Raw genomic sequence first — 21,679 nt, 5'->3', positions numbered from 1 at the left:
CGTAGGATGATGAGGGAGCCGACGTCAGCTGGACGTAGGATGATGAGGGAGCCGACGTCAGCTGGACGTAGGATGATGAGGGAGCCGACGTCAGCTGGACGTAGGATGATGAGGGAGCCGACGTCAGCTGGACGTAGGATGATGAGGGAGCCGACGTCAGCTGGACGTAGGATGATGAGGGAGCCGACGTCAGCTGGACGTAGGATGATGAGGGAGCCGACGTCAGCTGGACGTAGGATGATGAGGGAGCCGACGTCAGCTGGACGTAGGATGATGAGGGAGCCGACGTCAGCTGGACGTAGGATGATGAGGGAGCCGACGTCAGCTGGACGTAGGATGATGAGGGAGCCGACGTCAGCTGGACGTAGGATGATGAGGGAGCCGACGTCAGCTGGACGTAGGATGATGAGGGAGCCGACGTCAGCTGGACGTAGGATGATGAGGGAGCCGACGTCAGCTGGACGTAGGATGATGAGGGAGCCGACGTCAGCTGGACGTAGGATGATGAGGGAGCCGACGTCAGCTGGACGTAGGATGATGAGGGAGCCGACGTCAGCTGGACGTAGGATGATGAGGGAGCCGACGTCAGCTGGACGTAGGATGATGAGGGAGCCGACGTCAGCTGGACGTAGGATGATGAGGGAGCCGACGTCAGCTGGACGTAGGATGATGAGGGAGCCGACGTCAGCTGGACGTAGGATGATGAGGGAGCCGACGTCAGCTGGACGTAGGATGATGAGGGAGCCGACGTCAGCTGGACGTAGGATGATGAGGGAGCCGACGTCAGCTGGACGTAGGATGATGAGGGAGCCGACGTCAGCTGGACGTAGGATGATGAGGGAGCCGACGTCAGCTGGACGTAGGATGATGAGGGAGCCGACGTCAGCTGGACGTAGGATGATGAGGGAGCCGACGTCAGCTGGACGTAGGATGATGAGGGAGCCGACGTCAGCTGGACGTAGGATGATGAGGGAGCCGACGTCAGCTGGACGTAGGATGATGAGGGAGCCGACGTCAGCTGGACGTAGGATGATGAGGGAGCCGACGTCAGCTGGACGTAGGATGATGAGGGAGCCGACGTCAGCTGGACGTAGGATGATGAGGGAGCCGACGTCAGCTGGACGTAGGATGATGAGGGAGCCGACGTCAGCTGGACGTAGGATGATGAGGGAGCCGACGTCAGCTGGACGTAGGATGATGAGGGAGCCGACGTCAGCTGGACGTAGGATGATGAGGGAGCCGACGTCAGCTGGACGTAGGATGATGAGGGAGCCGACGTCAGCTGGACGTAGGATGATGAGGGAGCCGACGTCAGCTGGACGTAGGATGATGAGGGAGCCGACGTCAGCTGGACGTAGGATGATGAGGGAGCCGACGTCAGCTGGACGTAGGATGATGAGGGAGCCGACGTCAGCTGGACGTAGGATGATGAGGGAGCCGACGTCAGCTGGACGTAGGATGATGAGGGAGCCGACGTCAGCTGGACGTAGGATGATGAGGGAGCCGACGTCAGCTGGACGTAGGATGATGAGGGAGCCGACGTCAGCTGGACGTAGGATGATGAGGGAGCCGACGTCAGCTGGACGTAGGATGATGAGGGAGCCGACGTCAGCTGGACGTAGGATGATGAGGGAGCCGACGTCAGCTGGACGTAGGATGATGAGGGAGCCGACGTCAGCTGGACGTAGGATGATGAGGGAGCCGACGTCAGCTGGACGTAGGATGATGAGGGAGCCGACGTCAGCTGGACGTAGGATGATGAGGGAGCCGACGTCAGCTGGACGTAGGATGATGAGGGAGCCGACGTCAGCTGGACGTAGGATGATGAGGGAGCCGACGTCAGCTGGACGTAGGATGATGAGGGAGCCGACGTCAGCTGGACGTAGGATGATGAGGGAGCCGACGTCAGCTGGACGTAGGATGATGAGGGAGCCGACGTCAGCTGGACGTAGGATGATGAGGGAGCCGACGTCAGCTGGACGTAGGATGATGAGGGAGCCGACGTCAGCTGGACGTAGGATGATGAGGGAGCCGACGTCAGCTGGACGTAGGATGATGAGGGAGCCGACGTCAGCTGGACGTAGGATGATGAGGGAGCCGACGTCAGCTGGACGTAGGATGATGAGGGAGCCGACGTCAGCTGGACGTAGGATGATGAGGGAGCCGACGTCAGCTGGACGTAGGATGATGAGGGAGCCGACGTCAGCTGGACGTAGGATGATGAGGGAGCCGACGTCAGCTGGACGTAGGATGATGAGGGAGCCGACGTCAGCTGGACGTAGGATGATGAGGGAGCCGACGTCAGCTGGACGTAGGATGATGAGGGAGCCGACGTCAGCTGGACGTAGGATGATGAGGGAGCCGACGTCAGCTGGACGTAGGATGATGAGGGAGCCGACGTCAGCTGGACGTAGGATGATGAGGGAGCCGACGTCAGCTGGACGTAGGATGATGAGGGAGCCGACGTCAGCTGGACGTAGGATGATGAGGGAGCCGATGTCAGCTGGACGTAGGATGATGAGGGAGCCGACGTCAGCTGGACGTAGGATGATGAGGGAGCCGACGTCAGCTGGACGTAGGATGATGAGAGAGCCGACGTGGACACAAGCCCTTGCCTCAACATTGCTCACTGAGGCCTTAGGTCGTGGCCCCAAGCCCCTCATCTGGGGCCTTACATAACACCTGCCTGCTTCTCTTTCTTTCTTTCTTTCTTTCTTTCATTCTTTCTTTCTTTCTTTCTTTCTTTCATTCTTTCTTTTTTTCATTCTTTCTTTTTTTTAAGGGGATCGAACCTGGGATGGTTGCGGACTGTAAAACTCCAGTGGCGCAGTAGTGACCCCTAGCCTTCTCCCCCGGGGGAGGGCACGGCATCCATCCCGTGGAACTGTAGGTAGTAGAGTGGTGACCGCCCCTCACCCTGGGGGAGGGCACGGCCTCCATCCCGTGGTACTGTAGGTAGTAGAGTGATGACCGCTCCTCACCCTGGGGGAGAGCACGGCCTCCATCACGTGGTACTGGAGGTAGTAGAGTGATGACCGCTCCTCACCCTGGGGGAGAGCACGGCCTCCATCACGTGGTACTGTAGGTAGTAGAGTGATGACCGCTCCTCACCCTGGGGGAGAGCACGGCCTCCATCACGTGGTACTGTAGGTAGTAGAGTGGTGACCGCTCCTCACCCTGGGGGAGGGCACGGCCTCCATCACGTGGTACTGGAGGTAGTAGAGTGATGACCGCCCCTCACCCTGGGGGAGAGCACGGCCTCCATCCCGTGGTACTGGAGGTAGTAGAGTGGTGACCGCTCCTCACCCTGGGGGAGGGCACGGCCTCCATCAGGCAACATGCAGCAGTAATTAACTCCGGTGGATGGTCGGTCGGGGGGTAGCCAGGCCCCCAAGCTGATCACTGCAGTCACTCAGTCCATGAGGAGGAGGAGGGACGGACGGACGGGACCTACTGACCTACCCATCCTACCTACCTACCTACCCATCCTACCTACCTACCTACCTGTCCATACCCATCCTACCTACCTACCTACCTACCTACCCATACACATCCTACCTACCTACCTACCTGTCCATACACATCCTACCTACCTACCTACCTGTCCATACACATCCTACCTACCTACCTACCTGTCCATACACATCCTACCTACCTACCTACCTGTCCATACACATCCTACCTACCTACCTACCTACCCATACCCATCCTACCTACCTAACTACCTACCTACCTACCCATACCCACCCTACCTACCTACCTACCTACGACGGAACACTGCCATCATGAGTCAAGAGTTAACGCGTGAGAGAGACGTGGTCTATCTAGCTGCTTACGAGCACCTGCGATGAGATCTGGCCACGAGAGAGAGAGAGAGAGAGAGAGAGAGAGAGAGAGAGAGAGAGAGAGAGAGAGTGTGTGTGAACACTGTAAAACACGACCGAGCCATGATGACTGTCATGTGTATAGGACATCCTGGGGAACGTACGGAGTGGCGCTGGTGATGCAGGAAGCCATCTTTATTGATCCAATCAGCGTAATGGGTCGCTTTAATGCCGGTGGCTCTCGCTCGTCCTGTTAATCACACGTGACGAAAGGCTTATCCACCCAGGCCATTATCTCTCGTTATCAAAGGGACGGTACAGAGCGGCGTAACGAGTCTGGTAACAAGTATTGTACTTGTATCACAATACGATGTAACAACACCTCAGTTGTGGAGTATGGCACAAAATGATGTAAGGAAGTATTAACAACAATACGTCTAACAGCTGAGCAGAGCACAGATACCTATGTATATATGTATGTATGTATGTATGTATGTATATATCTATCTATCTATCTATCTATCTATCTCTCTCTCTCTCTCTCTCTCTCTCTCTCTCTCTCTCTATATATATATATATATATATATATATATATATATATATATATATATATATATATATATATATATATGTGAGTGTGTGTGTGTGTGTGTGTGTGTGTGTGTGTGTGTGTGTGTGTGTGTGTGTGTGTGTGTGTGTGTGTGTATTCCTATGAGTCCACGGAGAAAATGAAATACAATAAGTTCCCAAGTGCACTTTCGCGTAATAATCACATCATCAGGGGAGGCAAAAGAGAGAAATATAACAGTTAACTGATACACAACGAAGAGACGTAGCTAGGACGCCATTTGGTAAACATGCGACTTTATGTAGGTTAATAAGAGAGAGCATTACAGTGAAAATAGAGCCTTGGTTATCAAACATCTTTAAGCATCAGGCACATATCCTGGACCAAGGGTTGCTGACACACACACACACACACACACACACACACACACACACACACACACACACACACACACAGATATCGTATCATCAACCACTGCCAGTCCCCACTTTTTATTGTCCATAATTAGTGTTTAATGACATACCTTGCACAAGACGCTAATGACATGCCACTCCCCCCCCCCCCCTCCCCCAAGCACACTCGCCAAGCACACACCCAGAGTCTCAAGTGTGCCTGGCGTCCTCACCTTCAGGCAAAGTCTGCCAGGATGTGTGTGTGTGTGTGTGTGTGTACGTGTCTACACCTGTACAGCCGTCAACATCTGTAACCGCTGCACACCTGCGCACGTGGCCCCTCTACACCTGACGACTTGAGTGATGCCATATGTGTAGCCGGTGTACATCAACACCTGTCATCCACACGTGCGAGTCTACACACGTGAAGACCGCCACGTATTTCCAGTCTCCCGCACAACACCTGCAACATGGCTAACACCTGCACTCATCACGGATAACCCCCCCCCCCCCGGCCCTGACCGTGAACACTACACGTGTCAGGATTTCCTGGTGTTGTAATGTCATTGCCATGCAATCTTTGGCGGCGCTTTATATAACCCTGTATTACCACTATCCAACACACACACACACACACACACACACACACACACACACACACAAGACACACACACACACACACACACACGACACACACACATACACAAGACACACACACATACACACACACACACACACACAAGATAAATCTTGTATCGTTGTCCTTATCACATAATTAGCTGATATCGTCGGAGAACGACTGGCTGGAAACTCATTATCGTGCACGTGTGTGTGTGTGTGTGTGTGTGTGTGTGTGTGTGTGTGTGTGTGTGTGTGTGTGTGTGTGTGTGTGTGTGTGTGTGTGTGTGTGCTCCAAGCAGCCACAAAATACCCCTCTCCTACTCACCTAGAAACACACACACACACACACACACACACACACACACACACACACATACACACACACACACACAGCCTTTCCTCACTCGGTGTTCCCCATTCACTGAAGGCCCCCCTCGCCCACACCCCACCGTGGTCAATAATTGATAGGTAACACAGTGGTTGTGTATGTGGGTCACTCAGTCAGCCAGTCCACCAACGCCACAATAAAGCGCATGTAAGCAGCTCCCACACCACCTCCCTCCACCACGGGAGCCGCGCCACAACACAGCTCGCTCTCCACTGACCCCCTGCGTCCAACCTGGACGATATGAGTGTGTGTTATCGCTGCTGATGGACGCACCGTGGCTTCGGATGTGCATTTTACACGTAATCATGATTGAAGGGGAAGTGGAAGCGAGGGTTGGGGCGATCACGCTGGATACAGACCGTGGAAGCCAATCAACATCGAACAAAGGACACGACCTGCTGGTGGACTGGCTTACCTGGGCTTAAGAAGGGCTATCTCCCACCAGGGTCTTGACACTAAGGTGGCCAGCGTTATGCTACAGACAACTCCAGGAAATATCACTCAAAATCTTCATCATAAACTTTACATACGACCCAGGGAACCTGCTATGATCCAGCACCCGCTCCTGTACACCTACCGCTAAATACATACATATATATATATATATATATATATATATATATATATATGGGGATAGGGGGAGAAAGAATACTTCCCACGTATTCCCTGCGTGTCGTAGAAGGCGACTAAAAGGGGAGGGAGCGGGTGGCTGGAAATCCTCCCCTTTCTTGTTTTTTTTAATTTTCCAAAAGAAGGAACAGAGAAGGGGGTCAGGTGGGGATATTCTCTCTAAGGCCCAGTTCTCTGTTCTTAACGCTACCTCGCTAACGCGGGAAATGGCAATATATATATATATATATATATATATATATATATATATATATATATATATATATATATATATATATTATCCCTGGGGATAGGGGAGAAAGAATACTTCCCACGTATTCCCTGCGTGTCGTAGAAGGCGACTAAAAGGGGAGGGAGCGGGTGGCTGGAAATCCTCCCCTCTCGTTTTTTTTTTTAATTTTCCAAAAGAAGGAACAGAGAAGGGGGCCAGGTGAGGATTTTCCCTCTAAGGCCCAGTCCTCTGTTCTTAACGCTACCCCGCAAATGCGGGAAATGGCGAATCGTATGAAAAAAAAAAAAAAAAATATATATATATATATATATATATATATATATATATATATATATATATATATATATATATATATATATATATATATATATATATATATATATATATATATATATCAAAAGAAAGAATGATCTCTCTCTCCAACTAGATATAAAACATATGAAGGAAATACACCGCGCCACCACGACTGACCTCAATATGAAAGACAGTAAATAAGACACACACACACACACACACACACACACACACAGACACACACACACACACACACACACACACAGACACACACACACACACACACACACACACACACACACACACACACACACACACACACACACACATTCACGGCACCACGCATGCTCACGCCGGGAATAATATCTGGGAAATAAACAATTAGCACAAAGTTCACTTCCCAGTATGAGTAAGTAACTTTTACACTATCTATATCTACTGTGTTAGACATACAGTAGATGTAGTATATTATCTTTATCTACTGTATTAGATACAGAGTAGATGTAGTATACTATCTTTATCTACTGTATTAGATATACAGTAGATGTTATATACTATTAATGACATCTGACGAATAGAAAAATAACGGTGGTCTATGTAAAGCTGTGCTATGTTACATGGCACAGACATCATCCAAAACACTTCACGTGATCACATACATTAATGCCAAACACTTCAAATACATATCTGTTGATACACGTCACTCAAAACACAATCTGAACTGGTCAGGATCGAGGAGTGTTGCAATCATGGTGTTGTATGTTTACAATGCCTAGCATTATGTAGGTCACCAGGTCCACCTGGACCACGTCCATTCGTAAAGTATTCCAGCAAATGGTCTCGGGTCCCGGATATTGACGATCGAACACTACCACACTGCCAATAAAAGCCTGCAATTTAATAATCTGCCAATAAGCGCTTGCAGTCTAACGTGAATAGATGTGTGAAGATGGTGTGAATGAGTGGAATACAATGCTGAGAAAGGTATATGTTTATAACAGCAAGATGGTACGAGGACGTGAGTTTACCATTATAGTCCTCTGTTGTGGGCAGTTGAGACACGTCTTCTGTGTGGTAGGTTAGGTCTGGTGTGACATAAGGCTGACAAGTCCCCATGAACGTGTGTATATAACGCCTTAATGACTCATTACGAAGAATAACTGCCGTGCGGTTGTGTGGCGCTCCACGAAGCGGCTGACTTTACGTCAACACAGCCAAGGAGTTTGAAGGGGACGGAGTTCAGCAGGTCAGACGACTCACTGCACCAGATCACCCAACATCAAAAAGACACTACGTGGATGATGACATATTTTGCCTCACCTTTACCACGTCAGATCCCATCATTATTACAAGATGTTTCGACCTGTTTTTGCCATGGTTTGCCCGGTCAATATACAAGACAGACGGATTATTCTGGAAAAAAAAAACTATTGCTGAATTCTTTGCTGGACACACAGCGACGCATCGTAAGACGGGTTCAGAACCGTCTACTTCCCCTCGCCCTACAAAGGTGGCAGGATGCAGGCGGAGCGTTCTGGCCAGATCATATTTCAGCCCACAATGATTATTTCCTTGATATGTGTGTCGGTTATCCCTGCCTAACTTGTGCTTCAACCTGGCGGGAACGGGAGCCATGTATAAGGTAACTGGAGTCATATCTATTGCAGTTATACAGATCCTCGTGTGTGGGGACTATGTAATGGCTGGTATTTGAGAACATCACCTCGAATATCTGCAAGATATTCAAGACGGAAGCTTCACCATCGAATACCTCGAGGCTCAAGTATTTAGAAAACTTGAATCCCCTTCAACCACCACGGTACTCTACGTACAGTGCACTGAGAGATGTAATCATGGCATTTCCAATCAATATGTTGATGATGTTTGGTCTATGTAATCTTGAAGTTTATTCAGCGGTCGTGTTTATGTGACATATATACATAAACAGATTGCAAGACATGGATAATGAGATTATGTAAAAAAAAAAGGTAAATATTATTATCAGTTAGGATGAAATGATTACAGAATATGATACATGTGAATGTCATTCGTCTAGTAAGGTAATGAATAATGTTTGAACGCGTGTGTCTTATCACAGCAGTTATTGTGACCGACCTACTTTCTTCATGTTATCGGCAATGTATTTCACACGTGATCATCATTTCAAGTTATATCTTGATCAATATGTATGCCAGGGTCCTGACCCGACCTACCAGGGTCCTGACCCGACCTACCAGGGTCCTGACCCGACCTACCAGGGTCCTGACCCGACCTACCAGGGTCCTGACCCGACCTACCAGGGTCCTGACCCGACCTACCAGGGTCCTGACCCGACCTACCAGGGTCCTGACCCGACCTACCAGGGTCCTGACCCGACCTACCAGGGTCCTGACCCGACCTACCAGGGTCCTGACCCGACCTACCAGGGTCCTGACCCGACCTACCAGGGTCCTGACCCGACCTACCAGGGTCCTGACCCGACCTACCAGGGTCCTGACCCGACCTACCAGGGTCCTGACCCGACCTACCAGGGTCCTGACCCGACCTACCAGGGTCCTGACCCGACCTACCAGGGTCCTGACCCGACCTACCAGGGTCCTGACCCGACCTACCAGGGTCCTGACCCGACCTACCAGGGTCCTGACCCGACCTACCAGGGTCCTGACCCGACCTACCAGGGTCCTGACCCGACCTACCAGGGTCCTGACCCGACCTACCAGGGTCCTGACCCGACCTACCAGGGTCCTGACCCGACCTACCAGGGTCCTGACCCGACCTACCAGGGTCCTGACCCGACCTACCAGGGTCCTGACCCGACCTACCAGGGTCCTGACCCGACCTACCAGGGTCCTGACCCGACCTACCAGGGTCCTGACCCGACCTACCAGGGTCCTGACCCGACCTACCAGGGTCCTGACCCGACCTACCAGGGTCCTGACCCGACCTACCAGGGTCCTGACCCGACCTACCAGGGTCCTGACCCGACCTACCAGGGTCCTGACCCGACCTACCAGGGTCCTGACCCGACCTACCAGGGTCCTGACCCGACCTACCAGGGTCCTGACCCGACCTACCAGGGTCCTGACCCGACCTACCAGGGTCCTGACCCGACCTACCAGGGTCCTGACCCGACCTACCAGGGTCCTGACCCGACCTACCAGGGTCCTGACCCGACCTACCAGGGTCCTGACCCGACCTACCAGGGTCCTGACCCGACCTACCAGGGTCCTGACCCGACCTACCAGGGTCCTGACCCGACCTACCAGGGTCCTGACCCGACCTACCAGGGTCCTGACCCGACCTACCAGGGTCCTGACCCGACCTACCAGGGTCCTGACCCGACCTACCAGGGTCCTGACCCGACCTACCAGGGTCCTGACCCGACCTACCAGGGTCCTGACCCGACCTACCAGGGTCCTGACCCGACCTACCAGGGTCCTGACCCGACCTACCAGGGTCCTGACCCGACCTACCAGGGTCCTGACCCGACCTACCAGGGTCCTGACCCGACCTACCAGGGTCCTGACCCGACCTACCAGGGTCCTGACCCGACCTACCAGGGTCCTGACCCGACCTACCAGGGTCCTGACCCGACCTACCAGGGTCCTGACCCGACCTACCAGGGTCCTGACCCGACCTACCAGGGTCCTGACCCGACCTACCAGGGTCCTGACCCGACCTACCAGGGTCCTGACCCGACCTACCAGGGTCCTGACCCGACCTACCAGGGTCCTGACCCGACCTACCAGGGTCCTGACCCGACCTACCAGGGTCCTGACCCGACCTACCAGGGTCCTGACCCGACCTACCAGGGTCCTGACCCGACCTACCAGGGTCCTGACCCGACCTACCAGGGTCCTGACCCGACCTACCAGGGTCCTGACCCGACCTACCAGGGTCCTGACCCGACCTACCAGGGTCCTGACCCGACCTACCAGGGTCCTGACCCGACCTACCAGGGTCCTGACCCGACCTACCAGGGTCCTGACCCGACCTACCAGGGTCCTGACCCGACCTACCAGGGTCCTGACCCGACCTACCAGGGTCCTGACCCGACCTACCAGGGTCCTGACCCGACCTACCAGGGTCCTGACCCGACCTACCAGGGTCCTGACCCGACCTACCAGGGTCCTGACCCGACCTACCAGGGTCCTGACCCGACCTACCAGGGTCCTGACCCGACCTACCAGGGTCCTGACCCGACCTACCAGGGTCCTGACCCGACCTACCAGGGTCCTGACCCGACCTACCAGGGTCCTGACCCGACCTACCAGGGTCCTGACCCGACCTACCAGGGTCCTGACCCGACCTACCAGGGTCCTGACCCGACCTACCAGGGTCCTGACCCGACCTACCAGGGTCCTGACCCGACCTACCAGGGTCCTGACCCGACCTACCAGGGTCCTGACCCGACCTACCAGGGTCCTGACCCGACCTACCAGGGTCCTGACCCGACCTACCAGGGTCCTGACCCGACCTACCAGGGTCCTGACCCGACCTACCAGGGTCCTGACCCGACCTACCAGGGTCCTGACCCGACCTACCAGGGTCCTGACCCGACCTACCAGGGTCCTGACCCGACCTACCAGGGTCCTGACCCGACCTACCAGGGTCCTGACCCGACCTACCAGGGTCCTGACCCGACCTACCAGGGTCCTGACCCGACCTACCAGGGTCCTGACCCGACCTACCAGGGTCCTGACCCGACCTACCAGGGTCCTGACCCGACCTACCAGGGTCCTGACCCGACCTACCAGGGTCCTGACCCGACCTACCAGGGTCCTGACCCGACCTACCAGGGTCCTGACCCGACCTACCAGGGTCCTGACCCGACCTACCAGGGTCCTGACCCGACCTACCAGGGTCCTGACCCGACCTACCAGGGTCCTGACCCGACCTACCAGGGTCCTGACCCGACCTACCAGGGTCCTGACCCGACCTACCAGGGTCCTGACCCGACCTACCAGGGTCCTGACCCGACCTACCAGGGTCCTGACCCGACCTACCAGGGTCCTGACCCGACCTACCAGGGTCCTGACCCGACCTACCAGGGTCCTGACCCGACCTACCAGGGTCCTGACCCGACCTACCAGGGTCCTGACCCGACCTACCAGGGTCCTGACCCGACCTACCAGGGTCCTGACCCGACCTACCAGGGTCCTGACCCGACCTACCAGGGTCCTGACCCGACCTACCAGGGTCCTGACCCGACCTACCAGGGTCCTGACCCGACCTACCAGGGTCCTGACCCGACCTACCAGGGTCCTGACCCGACCTACCAGGGTCCTGACCCGACCTACCAGGGTCCTGACCCGACCTACCAGGGTCCTGACCCGACCTACCAGGGTCCTGACCCGACCTACCAGGGTCCTGACCCGACCTACCAGGGTCCTGACCCGACCTACCAGGGTCCTGACCCGACCTACCAGGGTCCTGACCCGACCTACCAGGGTCCTGACCCGACCTACCAGGGTCCTGACCCGACCTACCAGGGTCCTGACCCGACCTACCAGGGTCCTGACCCGACCTACCAGGGTCCTGACCCGACCTACCAGGGTCCTGACCCGACCTACCAGGGTCCTGACCCGACCTACCAGGGTCCTGACCCGACCTACCAGGGTCCTGACCCGACCTACCAGGGTCCTGACCCGACCTACCAGGGTCCTGACCCGACCTACCAGGGTTTTGACCCCAATTACCTGGGTGAAGCCTCCACCTACTACCAGGGTTCAGACCCCAACTACCAAGGTTACGAACCGAACTACCAGGGTTACGAGCCGAACTACCAAGGCTCCGAGGCAAACTACCAGGCTTACGACCCCAATTACGGAGTCCCCGACCTCAGCGACCAGAACTATGACCCCTCCGGTGGTTATCTGAGTTACCAACCCGCTACCAGTACGAGCGACCCGCCCTCTACAGGCAGGGTTCGAACCTTAACCCAGAAGGCGAATTTCATGGGACCACTGAGGTCAAGTCTGCCTACAGGGCCTACGAGGACTACAGCAAACCACAGGTCAGTAGTGCAGGTCGTAAAACCGTACGAGACTCGTTTAAAGTGTGACCCCGGAGTGTCTGTACATATACAGTAGGTTTACAGTCTTTAGCAAGGGGTAACCCGCAGGGGATATTCAATTTACAGTCTTAAGTAGGTAGAAATTCAGGGTACTGCCCGTGGAAGGGGAAAGCCCAGCATTCTATAATGAATAATAACTGTTGTGTAATTGGCCAGCCACACCAATCGTTAACTACCTCGGCAATGTCTTGAGTTTTGCCCTTTTATGTATAGAGTGTATTACGAAAATCCCCTTTAACTGAAGACCTTTCAAGATATTCTCATTATTCAAACAATCTTATGATACGTAAAGTTACAACCCACATAGAGAGAGATTCAGATATGTGTCACATTGTACTCGTCTCTGTGGGCGTTATCATGTGTGTAACACTTGTGTTGTACTGTTACAGGCTGTTGGCCAGCGGGAGGATCACCTGGGTGAAGAAGGCCCCATAGACGGGAACACAGAACACAGGCAAAACTACTTGGAGTACGAGGCTTCGCGCCCCGTCGTTTACAGACAGGGGTCTAACCTCGTCCCTGAGGGGGAGTTCGGCGAGCTCACAGAAACCCAGGACCAGCATCGCCCGTTCGACACCCGACGCCCTCTGGTGCTGAAGCACGGCGCTAATCTCACGACAGAGGGTCACTTAGCGGAAGATACAGAGTATCTCCAGCAGTACTACGAGAAGGAGGTCTCCGGTAAACGCACGCCCCAAACACAATCAGACAACTTAAAGCCTCAAGGAGACTTTGGCGAGGTAACTGAAACACAAGAGAAGTACCAACCCACCCAAACCCACCGTCCAGTGGTTCAGAGACACGGAGCTCATCTAAGAACCGAAGGAGACTTCTCCAGAGAGACTGAGTACCTCAAGCAGTATCCTAAAAAAGGATCTGATAAACGTACTCCCAGGAGACAAACAGACAACTTAAAGCCTCAAGGAGACTTTGGTGAGGTTACTGAAACACAAGAGAAATACCACCAAGTTGACACACATCGTCCAGTGCTTAAGAAACAAGGAGCCCACCTTACAACTGAAGGGGACTTCTCCAGAGAGACTGAGTACCTCGAGCAGTACCCCAAGAAAGGATCTGACAAACGAGCTCCAGTCAGGAAAACAGACAATCTAAAGCCTCAAGGAGACTTTGGTGAGGTAACTGAAACACACGAGAAATACCATCAAGTTGACACACATCGTCCAGTGGTTCAGAGACACGGAGCTCATCTAAGAACTGAAGGGGACTTTTCCAGAGAGACTGAGTACCTCAAGCAGTATCCTAAAAAAGGATCTGACAAACGTACTCCCAGGAAACAAACAGATAATCTAAAGCCTCAAGGAGACTTTGGTGAGGTAACAGAAACACGAGAGAAATATCAACCCACCGAAACCCACCGTCCAGTGGTTCAGAAACAGGGAGCTCACCTTACAACTGAAGGAGACTTTTCCAGGGAGACAGAATACCTCCAGCAATACCCGAAAAAAGGTTCAGATAAACGAACTCCAGTCAGGAAATCAGACAACTTAAAGCCTCAAGGAGACTTTGGCGAGGTAACAGAAACACGAGAGAAGTACCATCAAGTTGACACACGCCGTCCAACACTTCAGAAACACGGGGCTCATCTTAGAACAGAGGGAGATTTCTCAAACGACACAGAGTACATCAAGCAATACCCTAAGAAAGGATCTGACAAACGAAATCCGATCACGAAAACAGACAATCTAAAGCCTCAAGGAGACTTTGGTGAGGTAACTGAAACACGAGAGAAATATCAACCCACCGAAACCCACCGTCCAGTGGTTCAGAAACAGGGAGCTCACCTTACAACTGAAGGAGACTTTTCGAGAGAGACAGAATACCTCAAGCAATACCCTAAGAAAGGATCTGATAAAAGAAATCCGGTCAGGAAAACAGACAACTTAAAGCCTCAAGGAGACTTTGGTGAGGTAACAGAAACACGAGAGAAGTACCTTCAATTTGAGAGGCATCGCCCTGTGGTTCATCGACAAGGGGCTAACCTCGCAACTGAGGGTAACCTCTCCAAGGACACAGAGTACGACATTGAGTTTGCCAGAAAGGGCGCTGAAAGACGGAGGGAAATTAAATATAATGATAATCTCCAGCAAGAAGGCAGCTTTGGCGAGGTCACAGAGACGAAAGATAAACACCGGCAGTTTGACGCTCGCCGTCCTGTAGTTCAGAAAACAGAAGACCATCTCGCGACCCGAGGAGACTTCGTCCAAGACACACATTACGGGGCGGAGTTCGCTGAGAAGGTGGTCCAGAGACGCGCTGCAGAGAGGAGACGCGACAACCTAAGGCCGGCGGGGGAATTTGGAAATAAATCTGAGTTACACGACAAGTTTCCCAGACAGAATGTAAGGCGACCGGAGGTGACAAAGAAGAATGACACTTTACGACAGGAAGGAAAGTTTGGTGAAATATCAGAGGTTAAAGATAAGTACAGAACCCAGGCTACTACCAGACGCCCCACGCTGAAGAAAACCAGCGACAATCTCCACCAAGAGGGAGACTTCGGGGAGAAGTCTGAGGTCCAGGACAAGTTCCAGGGCCACAGAAGTCAAAGGCCCCGGGTGAGTAAAATGGATGATAGCTTAAAAACTACTGGAAAGTTTGGCGAAACCAGTGAAACCCAAGACCGCTACCGGCCCACCGACCCTTCCAGACCTGAGCGGAGACGCGTGGGCACCAGCAACCTACGAACTCAAGGAGACTTCGCAAGCAACTCGGAGTACGACTCCAAGTTCCAGCAGTTTGGGGGACAGAACCGTTACTCGTACCGCATCCCCGACAACCTGAGAGCCGACGGGATCTTCGGAGAGAAAACCGAGATCCAGGATAAGTACCGCGAGTTCCCGACGGCAAGGCCGGTCATCTGGCGACAAGGAACGAACATCAAGACAGAGGGAAGGTTCGGCCAACCCTCAGAGTTCAGGGAAAGCTATCGGGAGTTCCCAGCCAAGCGGCCCACCATCAAGAAGATGGAAGCCAACATAAGACCCGAGGGAAACTTCGGGGAAGTGACGGAGGTCCGTGACAAGTACCGAGATCTCGGAACCCACCGGAATATTGCCCCGAAGCACAAGGCGAACCTTCGGCCCGAGGGAAACTTCGGAGAGAAGTCAGAAATCAAAGACAAATTTCAACAGTTTGAGACCAAGAGGGAAATCGCGCCAAAACACGGCGCGAACTTGAAGCCCGAGGGAACATTTGGCGAGACGTCAGAAGTCCATGACAAATACAAGGCCTTAGAAACCCATAGAAACATCGCAAAGAAACACTCCGCGAACCTGAAACCTGAAGGCCAATTTGGCGAAACTTCAGAAATTCATGACAAATACAAGGCCTTAGAAACTCACAGGAACATCGCAAAGAAACATTCAGCGAACCTGAAACCTGAAGGCCAATTTGGCGAAACTTCAGAAATTCATGACAAATACAAGGCCTTGGAAACTCACAGGAACATCGCAAAGAAACACTCCGCGAACCTGAAACCTGAAGGCCAATTTGGCGAGACTTCAGAAATCCGCGACAGATATAAACCCTTGGACCCCAAAAGAAATATAGCCAAGAAGCATCCTGCTACCCTGAAACCTGAAGGCCATTTTGGCGAGAAGTCAGAAATCCATGATAACTACAAGGCCTTAGAAACACAGAGAAACATTGCAAAGAAACACTCCGCGCACCTCAGGCCCGAGGGACGATTTGGTGAAACTTCAGAAGTTAAAGATAATTTTAAGCCGCTGGAAACCCAGAGGAACATTGCGAAAAAGCATTCTGCCAACCTCAGACCAGAGGGGAAGTTTGGCGAGACGTCTGAAGTTCACGACAATTATAAGTCAGTGGAGACGCAGAGAAACATCGCCAAGAAACACTCCGCCAACCTCAGACCTGAAGGCCACTTTGGCGAGACTTCAGAAATCCACGATAAGTTTAAGCCTTTGGAAACTCAAAGGAACATCGCCAAGAAACATTCAGCGCATCTGAAACCTGAAGGCCACTTCGGCGAGACTTCAGAAATCCACGATAAATTTAAGACCTTAGAAACACAACGAAACATCGCCAAGAAACACCCAGCAAATTTGAAACCTGAAGGTGAATTTGGCGAGACTTCAGAAATTCACGATAAGTTCAAGGCCTTAGAAACACAACGAAACATCGCAAAGAAACACTCAGCACATCTGAAACCTGAAGGCCACTTCGGTGAGACTTCAGAAATTCACGATAAGTTCAAGGCCTTAGAAACACAAAGAAACATCGCAAAGAAACACTCAGCCAACCTCAGACCTGAAGGCCACTTTGGCGAGACTTCAGAAATCCACGATAAATTTAAGACCTTAGAAACACAACGAAACATCGCCAAGAAACACTCAGCACATCTGAAACCTGAAGGCCACTTCGGTGAGACTTCAGAAATTCACGATAAGTTCAAGGCCTTAGAAACACAAAGAAACATCGCCAAGAAACACTCAGCACATCTGAAACCAGAAGGTGAATTTGGCGAGACTTCTGAAATCCATGATAAGTTTAAGACTTTAGAAACACAGCGAAACATCGCCAAGAAACACCCAGCACATCTGAAACCTGAGGGTGAATTTGGCGAGACCTCTGAAATTCACGACAAATTTAAAGCCTTAGAAACACAGCGAAACATCGCCAAGAAACACCCAGCACATCTGAAACCTGAAGGTGAATTTGGCGAGACATCAGAAATCCATGATAAATTTAAGACCTTAGAAACACAACGAAACATCGCCAAGAAACACCCAGCAAATCTGAAACCTGAAGGCCACTTTGGCGAGACCTCTGAAATTCATGACAAATTTAAGGCCTTAGAAACACAACGAAACATCGCAAAGAAACACCCAGCAAATCTGAAACCTGAAGGTGAATTTGGTGAGACTTCAGAAATTCACGATAAGTTCAAGGCCTTAGAAACACAACGAAACATCGCCAAGAAACACCCAGCACATCTGAAACCTGAAGGTGAATTTGGCGAGACATCAGAAATCCATGATAAATTTAAGACCTTAGAAACACAACGAAACATCGCCAAGAAACACTCAGCACACCTGAAGCCAGAAGGCCAGTTTGGCGAAACATCAGAACTTCATGACAAATACAAGCCCCTGGACACCCAAAGGAACATCGCCAGCAAACATCCAGCCAGCCTGAAGCCCGAGGGACACTTCGGGGAAACCAGCGAAATCCGTGATCAATACCGGAGTCTGGCGACGCAGAGGAACATCGCCAAGCGCCACAGCGCAATGCTCAAGCCTGAGGGCAACTTCGGCGGCACGTCGGAGCTGCGCGATAAGTACAAGTCCTTCGACCCCAAGCGAAGTATAGCCAAACGCCACACGGCCAAGCTGAGGCCCGAGGGGGATTTCGGGGAGACGACGGAGGTGAAGGACAAGTACCGAGAGAACGAGGCCAAGAGGAACATCGCCAAGCCCCACGGCGCCGAGCTCAAACCTGAGGGAGACTTCGGCGAGACGTCGGAGCTCCACGATAAGTACAAGACGTTCGACCCCCACAGGAACATAGCGCGGCGCCACAGTCCCTCCCTCAAGCCCGAGGGGAAGTTTGGCGAGATCTCTGAAGTCCAGGATAGTTACCGGGGCCACGAGTCGACCAGACCCAAGATAGAGAAGGTAGACGTCGACCAGTTGTGGCTGGATGGACCTCGTTTCTCCATCGAGGGCAAGACGGAGACGATCTCCAAGTTCACCGAGTTCTCCGGGCTGAAGACCACAGATGTGAGAGTCCCACCCAAGTATACTTACAATGTTACGGCAGTGAAGGCCGCATGAAGACCATGCTTTCCACAGACCACGTCGAGATGTGACGACCCTCTTTCAGGACCAAGACCATAGACCTTCATGAGTTACGTTCTTCCTGTTGTACAAGGTGTGTGTCTTTTGAGAGGAACTTCACGAGTACAGTTGTGAGGCACTGTACGCAGCCCAGTACAAGTTGTAAGTCAACTTCAGGATTCATGTTGTAAGTCTTGCGTTCTCTTATCACAGGAACGAACGGTAACTACACAGCTGAACAATGTGGGTAAAACATGTGTTACTCATGTGTTACCCAACGACGAGAAGGAAGAAATGGTAACAGATTTGGTTTTACTTCCCTCATGTCCCTCTCCAGTGTTACGCCCCTGCTCGACCATGGCTGACAGACTGTCCACACGGAATGAACTGACTCATTCAGTCACCTGCTGGGTGCACAAATATCAACTGTATATAAAATCATATTTATATGGAATATATCACATTTCTAGTGTGGAATACATCACATTCCCAGTGTGGAATACATCACATTTCCAGTGTGGAATACATCACATTCCCAGTGTGGAATACATCACATTCCCAGTGTGGAATACATCACATTCCCAGTAGTGCCTTTACCATGTCATAGACTACAGCCATTTCTTTAACCCTTAGAACATCACTCATCATCACAGACAACGAGATCTTCATATATATTCTGATACGATATATTTCGCACAGTTCTGTAAACTAGTCACATTATATCGGCAGTGTTTTGATAACGGTAATCCAAGGCTTCTTGCAGCATTATCATGAAGACAATGCTGGCTAAGAGGTGATCTATATGGTGGACAACGAGGGTAAGGCAATATCAACGAGGTCACGTGATTACATCCTGTAATAATAATAATAATAATAATGACAATAATGATAGTGATAATAATGATAATAATAATAATGATAATGATAATAGTAATAATAATGATGATAATAATAATAATAATGATAATAGTAATAATACTAATAGTAATAATAATAATAATAATAATAATAATAACAATAATAATAATAATAATAATAACAATAATAATAATAAATCCTAAGAGGGTGAAGCCAGTTCAGATTTCATCACGTGACCTCATGCGAGACAGGAGGTAACACCAGAGGAGTCAGGTAACGCCCCTGGTGACGCCCCTGGTGACGCCCCTGTCTGTACTGCTGAAGGCACACACACCTAGACACCGGCCAGACTAGGTGTTCTGGTGCCGTCTCGTCGGTAGCGACCACAGCCACCTGTACAGTCATTACCTCCCACGTCTCTTGCTGTAGTTGTCATCACAACACACACACACACTTACAACCACCACCAGAGTCTGTGTACAACACTCTCACCTCATAATACACCTGTACGTCACAAACGTCTTTTATTTGCCTTAACTTCCTTAACCCCTTACGGCATGTGGGACACGACGAGTACAACTTTGTAAGTTTATAACAACTGTTGTAATTTGATCTGATGTTTTTGGTTAATAACCTCCGTCAGTTGTACCAACACAGGAGGTAACCTTATATCAATCTCTGCTTCAGTCTTCTTCTATCACTTCATATTTCCTTTCTAACGAGATTGCCACATTTGGACATGCTGTTTCCCCACACCATGTCCACTCTCTATATACATACACATGGAAAATAAATGCAGTAATAACTTGAGAAATCAAAATCATTACTTATACTTACAACTGGCTATGTACTTACCCCAAGTGAAGACATGATGGTGTATGTACGTATATCTTGCTGGGGAACATACATATAAACATGAATACTGTATCATAATCTACATATTTAACCACAAAGTACATAACAGGTCGTTGTTTGCTTTTAGGGAACACTAGGAACAGTTATTTGGATCATGAGAAATATCGAAGAATAATAATCGGTATTTCAACAAGAAACTCCAGTGTGTTACTGGTAACCGAATACTCGCTCAACCGCCTCTCACTCCAACACAGATACTGGCTAAACAATTACCAGGATGAAGTTCCACACTACCGTCTACTGTGGTAAACACAACCACAGAACATGATCCATATAACTTTCCTCTGAAGACAAACGCACACCAACTACATGACTACTACTTCCTGAGGCCACAACATTAGTAAAGTACTGTACACTAATTACAAGATGTACTGCTACTATTGATGATAAATTGTTGTTCATGGAAAAAAATGAATTACCAGAGATTTGTAATGACCAGGTTCTACTACATGTGAGTAGCGAGGTCAGTGGTTCCCAAGCTATACGAGGCCATGACACAATATACCTGATGTGTATTGCTTATGCAATACCTCATATATATATATATATATATATATATATATATATATATATATATATATATATATATATATATATATATATATATATATATATATATACGTTCATAAGAAACAAAAAGAAATGAAATGATACAAATATTCTAAAATAACTTGATAATAATTACACTAAAATGTCCTATGCCAATCATCAGTCATGAGGATCAGTCAGAGGTGGTCATACACACACTGTACAGAACTGATGACAACCGTGCTGGCCTACCAGTGGGGAACCACTGAGCTACGCCACTGAGGAAAGACTCAGTAGGTTAGTTGGCAACCACAAGTGTTCACTACATACAACATCTGCATCCGTGAGTGGATGGATGAACTACCTTACCTAACGTGTTGTTCAGTCAAGTGTCTGGTCTGGCTCCTCTTAAGATGGACGGGTTATCTTCACTGCTATCGAATATAAAACAAAGAATAATATGTGAGTCTGATTATGCTCAGCCTTGTGGGAATACATGCATCAATGACAGTAAGTTACAGGTACAGGTTACAC

At 50.8% G+C, this 21,679-nt stretch overlaps 1 protein-coding gene across 1 annotated transcript; it reads left to right on the top strand.

Moving 5' to 3' along the window:
* The first annotated feature begins 12,558 nt into the window (after nt 1–12,558).
* LOC139759755 (uncharacterized) lies at nt 12,559–20,203 on the top strand. The gene is made up of 2 exons (XM_071682196.1): nt 12,559–12,965; nt 13,415–20,203. Exon 2 carries the CDS (start codon nt 15,611–15,613, stop codon nt 18,839–18,841), a length of 3,231 nt encoding a protein of 1,076 aa, XP_071538297.1. The 5' UTR covers nt 12,559–12,965; nt 13,415–15,610; the 3' UTR covers nt 18,842–20,203.
* The last annotated feature ends 1,476 nt before the right edge of the window (nt 20,204–21,679 follow it).

This window comes from Panulirus ornatus, chromosome 34 (genome assembly GCF_036320965.1).
Source record: "Panulirus ornatus isolate Po-2019 chromosome 34, ASM3632096v1, whole genome shotgun sequence".
Taxonomy (NCBI): Eukaryota; Metazoa; Arthropoda; class Malacostraca; order Decapoda; family Palinuridae; genus Panulirus; species Panulirus ornatus.
This window is presented reverse-complemented; position numbering and strand designations above follow the sequence as displayed.

What these genes read in the sequence shown, in the direction of transcription:
- LOC139759755 (XM_071682196.1), top strand. Translation starts at nt 15,611, where the DNA reads ATGGATGATAGCTTAAAAACTACTGGAAAGTTTGGCGAAACCAGTGAA.